The sequence below is a fragment of the Helianthus annuus genome, chromosome 9 (assembly GCF_002127325.2).
Source record: "Helianthus annuus cultivar XRQ/B chromosome 9, HanXRQr2.0-SUNRISE, whole genome shotgun sequence".
Taxonomy (NCBI): domain Eukaryota; kingdom Viridiplantae; phylum Streptophyta; class Magnoliopsida; order Asterales; family Asteraceae; genus Helianthus; species Helianthus annuus.
The window spans coordinates 85,893,457-85,901,486 of record NC_035441.2 but is presented as its reverse complement, the minus strand read 5'-3'; the positions used below and the strand labels follow the sequence as shown (position 1 = coordinate 85,901,486).

Genomic DNA, 8,030 nt, shown 5'->3' with positions numbered 1-8,030 from the left:
GGCCAGGATCTCATCATCAAATCGTAAAATACACTAGTGTATTTCAACATCAAATCCTAGCCATTGATCTACACACGTGTATGGCCAGGATTAGTTCACTCAGTTCGCAAGCTACACTAGTGTTCACTCTTGAACCTAATCCTATATATATATATATATATATATATATATATATATATATATATATATATATATATATTAAATAAAAAGCTATATATTACTATAAAAATAAAGTTACTACTCATGGACCTCATGGTATATAATGATGATGATGCTGAGCATGAAATACACACATCACAACACACATTGCAACTACACAAACGTATAAATATGACAAAATGTTGTAAAGAAATAATACACACAAACTGTGAAGGCTCCAAATATGTGATCTTTTATTTCGCCATTTCAACCTGCTAATAATATTTATTAAGATCGCCCCACACGGCTTCCTCAACCTCCTCCCATGAGTTTGCTGTTCTCAATTCTTTAGACATACCGAAAATGGCTCCCAATATGTTCTCTTCATGTATGATACAGTAGCACCTACGCATCCAAAATCAATCGTAAATTATATATTTGTCTAATTGCAACTATGACAAAACAAATTTCGTTATCAGTGACTCACATTGTCAGATACGATATCCGCCTAACTTTGCAGCCATCGTCTGATGAACGTCTTTTCCCGAAAGGAAGTTTGTAGCTTTCTAGAAGCTTCTTCAGAAGCTGAACGTCTCCACGAAATATGTCTAGATGGATCGGGATCAAATCCAATATTGGATCCCCTAAAATGATAAAAAGATAATTAAACTCGGATTAGCTTATTTTCATCAAGTGCAGTGTTTGTTATCCATCTTTTTGTAAGTTCCCAAGGACGAATGACTCCCGCTAGAGGATATCAAACACATACCACTGTGCCACCTAGGGATGTTCATAAACTGTTGAAACCGCCAAAACTGCTCAAACCGAAGCAAGTCGACCGGTTTGAAATATATATGGTTCGGTCTTGACGGTTTACAGATTGGTTCCCGGTTTGGAACTTGGAACTGACTGTGTAAGACTTATTATTTGCCATCATCATCATATTCAGTAAATCCCACCAATAGCAAAGCTAAGATAGGGTCTGAGGAGGGTAGATGTAGACAGCCTTACCTCTACCCCGTAGAATAGAGAGGCTGTTTCCAGTGAGACCCCCAGCTCGATTGTAGTTTTGTATCAAGCCTTGGACCTAAGACACATAACACTCAAACAATCGGGACATAGACTGATTGGTGCATGTACCCCGTGTCTTCAGCTATCAACGTCACCACATGATGCATGATTAACCATCCGCCGCTTTTAACGTTATTTTCACGAAATTAGTAAAATAACGTTAAAGTTAGTACCATTCACTTTTGCCCCCCGAGCGCCCACAAATATATACATTATATGTGTAAGACTTATTATTTGTATTTTTTCATTTTAGGAATATAACTATTAAGCTATGCTATTGAAAAAGAATGTTCAAAACCGTCCGAAATCAAACCGGCCGGTGCAACACACCCAACCAGCCCGGCCGGTTCAGTTTGTTTTTTTTTTCTGAAACCGTAGGCCCAAAATCAAAACCAGCAGAACCTGACCATGAACACTGGCTTCCACTTAAATAATATGTGTCCACTTTGCATCGATTTTAGGATGCAGAAAATAAATTTAAAACCATTGTTCTTTGTTTTTCTAAGGGGTTGTTTGGCAACATCTGAATGGTTAAGTGCTGAACCAATAAAAGGTCTTAACCATTAAGTGCTGAACCAGTAAGAGGTCTGAACCATTAAGAGTCTGTATAATGCTTAACCGTTCAGAGGCAAATGTCTGACCCATTCAGATTAGAGGTCTTAACCATTCAGACTCTGTATAAATCTTAACCATTCAGAGGCAAATGTCTGAACCATTCAGACATCTGCTCGCGAAACAAACAGTCTGAACCATTAAATGCTGAACCAGTAAGAGGTCCGAACCATTAAGAGCTTCATTAAGAGGTAAACAAACAACCCCTACGTGTCAATCCTATTTTCTTACCGAGAGACATGTTGCTGAAATCATAAATATAGCTAGGACGCCATGATTCTTTCACTTGCTCCAAGTGAATATTGTCATCCATTATATCTGTGTGTACCCATGAGCAACAATTGTGCACCACGAACTGTCCATCCTCATTCTAAACCACAAAGCCGAAGAATTCATAAATTTTGCAGTAAGGTATCATTTTATAAAAAGAAAAGTTATTTTAATTACCATCACTTTGTATTTACAATATTAACTAACCTTAAACATATTATGTAACTCTACAAAGTCCTTCGGGAGATACTCATTTACTTTTTCAATCAATGTGCTTGGAATCGGATGACCCCTACGAAAATGAAGCCGATATTTAAATATTCATTAATTCTTTACTTTAAAGAAAATATCAATAGATTAATCAGTAAAACTGATGATTACAGACTATTATTTAAATAAATAAAGTTTGTGCATGAAGCTAACTTACCATTTAGTCAAGCGACTGGATACATCCTTCTTTTTCCTATTTAGTATTGTAAAAAAAACTTTTGATGCTGCAGGGAGATTGATATTTTGGATTGAATTATCTATAGTACCATTGTCATGGCCCATCTCCAGTTTCTTCTCAAAATGACGATATGACAAATCGTTTAACGGAGTAACAGGTAAAACATGGAGGTGATGTAGCTGCTTCCCTAAAAAGGAAGCTAAATCGGAAACTTCCTCCTCTGGTAGCACGTCTCTTCTGCAAGTTCATTAACTTAATAATTAGTCCTGAATTTTAGATGTGGCTGTTTCTACCAATATACTTATTTATGGGTCGGTTCAATTACATTTTATCTCAAACATGTCAAAAAAAAAATTAAAAAAAAAAAAAAAAAACAAACAAACAAACGAAAAAGGAAACTCGTCAAATTGTCAAATTTATGTAGACATATTTGACAAAAGTATTGTACGTAAAAAATATTTAGTTCTTTGGAGCAAAAGTGTTTCGGGTCAATGGGTATAAAAAACCGACCCATTTTGCGACATCCATTGAAGTTCGTGGTTCAAACAGGAAAAAGAATCGGGGTAACTTACAGCTCAGCAAATATTTTTCCTTTGCATCGTTTTGTGATAATGTAGGGCCAAATGTTTGAGTGTCCACCCAAACTAACCAGTTCCTCTAGTGGCATACCAGCTTTTTTATACTCGAATAACTTTTTGCTCCAGATGCCAAACGGGTACTCAGTGTCGGGAAAAACATCATCAATTGTACTATGTTTTGTGATTACATCAGGTACACCTTTACCATCCCAGGGCATTATTTTATATGATCCGTTTTCAAAGAAAACAATCCCACTTGCTAAAACATTAGGAACGTGGTTTTTCAAACTAGATTCTGACGTTTGCATTATACCGTAGAACTCAAGCTGTAGGGATGCAAACCATATTCCATGAAATTTGTTCACTTCATTATAATAATTTATTCACATTATTAAACTTAAACATACCTCTGTGCCTAATGCATGGAGACAAGCTTGCAAACCGTCCTCCACAAAGATTTTGACCACATTGTCACCGACAAGATAAACCTGTTGGAAGTGTGAATTCTATTATGTTAAAATACCCTTTAAACCGTAGCACATAACATCAAAAATTATAATCACTTACAGGATTGCTACCCGTACCGACCGGAAACTTTTCCTCATCTGCAGGCAAAGAGATGTTATGGAAGGAACATAATCCTTCCATGCACTTATACCATTTATTGGTATTCAATGCAATACAAGCTCCCTGAAATTTCACCGTAACATGTAAAAAACAGAATAAAATATATTTTTTAAAAAATGCAATAACAAAAAGTAAAAAATAACTACCTTCCAAATTAGGTCTCGCAATCCAGGTTTCCCAATCCAAAGCTTCCATAACCAATCTCTCAATTCTCTCTGTCCAATGCAATTACTTGTGCTCCACAATGAGGTATAATGGTCTCTATTTTTATCCAAAAACATTTTCAGAAAATTTATGTCATAAGAAAACTCTAAATCAGACCCATTTCTATCAAAGCTTAAATCATCCATGTGTTCATCAATTTTGACTTTCTTCTTCTTTCTAGTCAATTCTGAGGAGATCAAATTGTCTTCTTCCATAGATACTTTTGCGTTTTCTTCGAGAGCAAGCAAACCAGCACGACAAACTCCTTTATGTTGATACCCAGGAGCCAAATCCAAACACACAAATTCAAAATTCTTTGAATTTACGTAATTCTGAGTTACGGCAATAGTTGTCTCTAGGTTGAGAACACAATGCCACCATCCCGTTGGAACGTAAATAGTCTCACCAGGTAGCTGTGTACATTCTATCGGCTTATCTTCATCAGCAAGAAGTGGGTAGAAATCCAACCACCACTAGAGCATAAAAAAAAAAAATCAACAACTTGTAACTTAATTGATACAGTTCACTGCCATTTCCGTCCCCGTGGTTTGTCCAATTATGCCAGTACGGGCCAAATTTCTAATTTGTACCATTTCCGTCCTTGACATTCTTGAATCATGCCAGTTCCGTCCAAAAAACTAACGTCTGTTAAAACCTGTTATTTATTAAAAGGGGTGGGATTGTAACAGGTTTTAAGAAAAAGTGATAATAAAAAAAGGAAAATGACGTTTTTACCCTTCACTAAACGGCAGGTTTTAACATACGTTTAGTTTTTTGGACGGAACTAGCATGCTTCGATAATGTCAAGGACGAAAACGGTAAAAAATTGAAATTTGGCCTGAACTGGCATAATTGGACAAACCACAGGGACGGAATTAACTCTAACTGATATAAGCATTTGTACGCAATGTTTATTACCTGCAATGAAGATGGAGTTTCAATGTCAACGTCACCATCTTCATCGTTCACATGTACCGTCACACCCAAAGGGACTCTTCCAGGAGGATACAGGGCCCACCTATTCATACAACAGTAAAATAAATATCATAGAATATACTTCACGTGTCAAATTTTTTTACAAAAGTATAAATCACTTACCGTTTACGGCCACATAAAAGTGTGTTCCATGCACTGGTAAGAGCGGGATCAACATGCCAAGATGCACCTGATCTCTCAGGCCCAATGATGAGCCATCTAAAAGGGGGTCTTTGATCGTTATCTAACACATCAAAATAGTCATCTGGGAATAGATGAGGTACACTGTAATCTTTCAATAAATCTGGTGCAACTTCCCCAAACTGCAATTGTCGGGTATTAAATATTAATTTTATTGCTTATAAACTATTTGGAGAAAGTGGGAAATGGATATAAGTTATAACCGAACCTTATCCTCGAAAATGTAGAGAGGATCCTCATCATGTTGTTCTTGCATATAAGAGACGTAGTCTTTAAGCTTCATGGATACTTTATTTGCACTCCTTTGAGAGATTCTGAAAGATGTATCACCATATTTGATTAATAATTGTTCTGGAGTCCATGTCTTCCTCGCCATCCAAGTTTCAGCTAAACCGGGAACTAAAACCTGCACAAAGCATTCAACAAGTTACAAAAAAAAAAAAAAAATAATAATAATAATAATAATAATAATAATAATAATAATAAAATAAACATGTAAAAATTAAAATGTAAGCTACAAATTTTATATAAAAAATGACATACAGGTTTCTGTCCATCATACTGCTGAAGAAACTCGTCTGGTGAAAGGTCTGTTTTTCTTTCCACATTTCCTTGATCGAAAGCAAATCCATCCAACCGCGTATAGCAACGATAAAATCGTTTGTACAGAAATAACGAGTTGAATCCTGTAGATTAAAGTCATACACCCTTTAGTGCAAATAGCAAATCTAAACTGTAGAATTAAAAACTATGAAGATTACCATCAAAGTGTAGAGGTTTCTTGCAGGAATCATCATATTTATTCAGAACTTGCAGTCTATAGCCACATGAGGAAAAAAAAAAAAAAAAAACATTATACCTCTAAAAACCTACATAGAATCTGAACCAAAAGGAAGCACAAAAAAGTACAAAAATATGAAATGTACCGATGCAATGTTGTCCTCTTCCAGGATCCTTTGTATTGAAGATTGCGATTTTCTTTACTCAGGCATAAGTTCATCCACAAAGGTTCTTCATTGCATAGGATATACATCACACTGCACACCATAAACCAAATTAAGGGGACACTCAAAGCTTTTGGGGGCTTAAAGCAAATTCTAAAATCGGAGCCCTTTTCGTAGAAAACTTATTTTTTGCTTAGGATCCTATGAGACACGTTTTTAGTGAAAAGATAAACCCTTGCAAGTATACAGCTTCTTTACTCTCATTGTCAAGTAGCTTCAGTATGTAACGGAATTGGAATGTCGATTCATTTCCTTATGTTGTTCAATTCCGATTCTTTTTTTTTTTTTTTTGAAACCAGCAAAATAAGAAATAGAATCAACATTCCAATTGACCAAATCCATTCCATTCTGTCTCTTTTTTTTTTTTTTTTTTTGAACGGCAGCAGAACCACCCGATCATATCCATCTCCACTAGGCATAATGCCTATACACCAATTCAGCAATAAATATGGGAAACCCCCCTTGTGGAAATCGAACTAATACATGTTGGTCCTAAAGTCTTATCCCACCCCAAGATGTTACTAGGCTATCAAGCCATGGACCTATTGGGAATCGAACCAAGACCTATTGGTCCATTCTGTCTCACTACCTAAAAAATTAGGGGCCCAAGGCAGTATACCAACAACACATGTTCTGAATTTGAACCTAGAATTCTAAGTTGCTGATCTGTGTAAAAATATTCTAATGGATTTACTAAAACTTGTACAGAAAGAAAGAAACATATTTGAAGAGTGGAAGTTGAGAACCTGCTAGCACAAGCAAGACAAGCGACATCACGAGGTGAGAGCAAATTGAGTATCGAACAAACGATTTCATCCGAAAGAAGATTGAAATCACCAAGAGCATCGGGTCTCCGATCGCTGGAAACAATCTGAGTTTGCGAATTGGCCTCCACCTCCATTGAATTAGAATAGAATTGATCTTGAAATTGAATTTCTCTAATATCTTCACTCGTATGTATGTATGTATGTATATTGCAGAGAGAGAGAGAGAGAGAGAGAAGTAAGGTTCGATTTGTGCGTAATGTTTAGGCAATTTCTCGGTGGTGCGTTTTCTATTTCTTAACCGCGTGCGGCCGAGGATCGGATTCTCGTTGACGAGATGATGAAGACGTGCTTTAGAGTTTAATAAACTATGTTACCTGTGCCTTTTAACTTTTATAATCTAACTTAGGTCTAGCTCTGGCCGCGTAAACTTACAAAATACGGTGTCGTGGAGAAACTTCGTTTAATTACTTGAAATGGACTGAATACGGTCAATCTCGATCAGGATCGGATTTAGTCTATCAATTCGGGACGAGTTTAGCTTATAAAAATAAAACATACTTTCTATTAGAGTTAATTACACAGATGGACCATGTGGTTTATAGTTAGTTTCATCTTTAGATACTAACTTATTTTTTTAACATGTTCAGGTTTTATGATTTCAATTTTGTCACACCTTTGAGTACTAAGACCAAACTTAATTAATTTTTATCTTAAATTTCAGTAAAATGAGTAAAGTACCCTTTCATTTTCCCTCGCAATCCTCAACCTACGCACTAAGTAAATCCATGTGACTAAAACAATAAACATTCAATAAAATAAAAGTAAAGATCTATTCTATTGAAATAACATAAGGGAAAAACTAAATGCAAAGATTGGAATGCATAGGGGTGTATTTCGTGAGTACACATCAATGGTCTTTGGAACTAAAAATAGAGTAATCACATAAATGCTCCTTTTAAAATGGAATGGTATTTTAGCCATTTTACTGAGATTTAACATAAAATTAAATAAGTTTGGTCTTAGTACACAAAAGTGTGACAAGATTGAAACCATTAAATCTGAACCTGTTAAAAAAATAAGTTAGTACCTAAAGGCGAAACTAGCTATAAACCACAAGGTTCATCTGTGTAATTAA

General features: G+C 35.7%; 1 protein-coding gene across 1 annotated transcript; it reads right to left on the bottom strand.

Annotated features, from left to right (window-relative positions):
- Positions 1 to 234: 234 nt before the first annotated feature.
- Positions 235 to 7,262, bottom strand: LOC110877969 (F-box protein At1g78280). Its single transcript, XM_022126209.2, has 16 exons — positions 6,875 to 7,262; positions 6,051 to 6,161; positions 5,886 to 5,941; positions 5,668 to 5,810; positions 5,333 to 5,530; positions 5,047 to 5,246; positions 4,867 to 4,966; positions 3,891 to 4,421; positions 3,685 to 3,807; positions 3,525 to 3,605; positions 3,112 to 3,443; positions 2,519 to 2,776; positions 2,299 to 2,383; positions 2,053 to 2,191; positions 626 to 782; positions 235 to 543 (listed from the first exon to the last, which is right to left on the bottom strand). Exons 1-16 carry the CDS (start codon positions 7,027 to 7,029, stop codon positions 414 to 416), a joined length of 2,799 nt encoding a protein of 932 aa, XP_021981901.1. The 5' UTR covers positions 7,030 to 7,262; the 3' UTR covers positions 235 to 413.
- Between the last annotated feature and the right edge of the window lie 768 nt (positions 7,263 to 8,030).

Bases quoted from the DNA above. Each gene is read 5' to 3' on its own strand.
- LOC110877969 (XM_022126209.2), bottom strand. From the start codon at position 7,029: ATGGAGGTGGAGGCCAATTCGCAAACTCAGATTGTTTCCAGCGATCGG. The intron at 6,162-6,874 runs GTTCTCAACTTC...TATGGTGTGCAG, and splicing joins TGTCTTGCTTGTGCTAGCAG to TGTGATGTATATCCTATGCA. The intron at 2,192-2,298 runs GTTAGTTAATAT...TTTGTGGTTTAG, and splicing joins AGTTACATAATATGTTTAAG to AATGAGGATGGACAGTTCGT.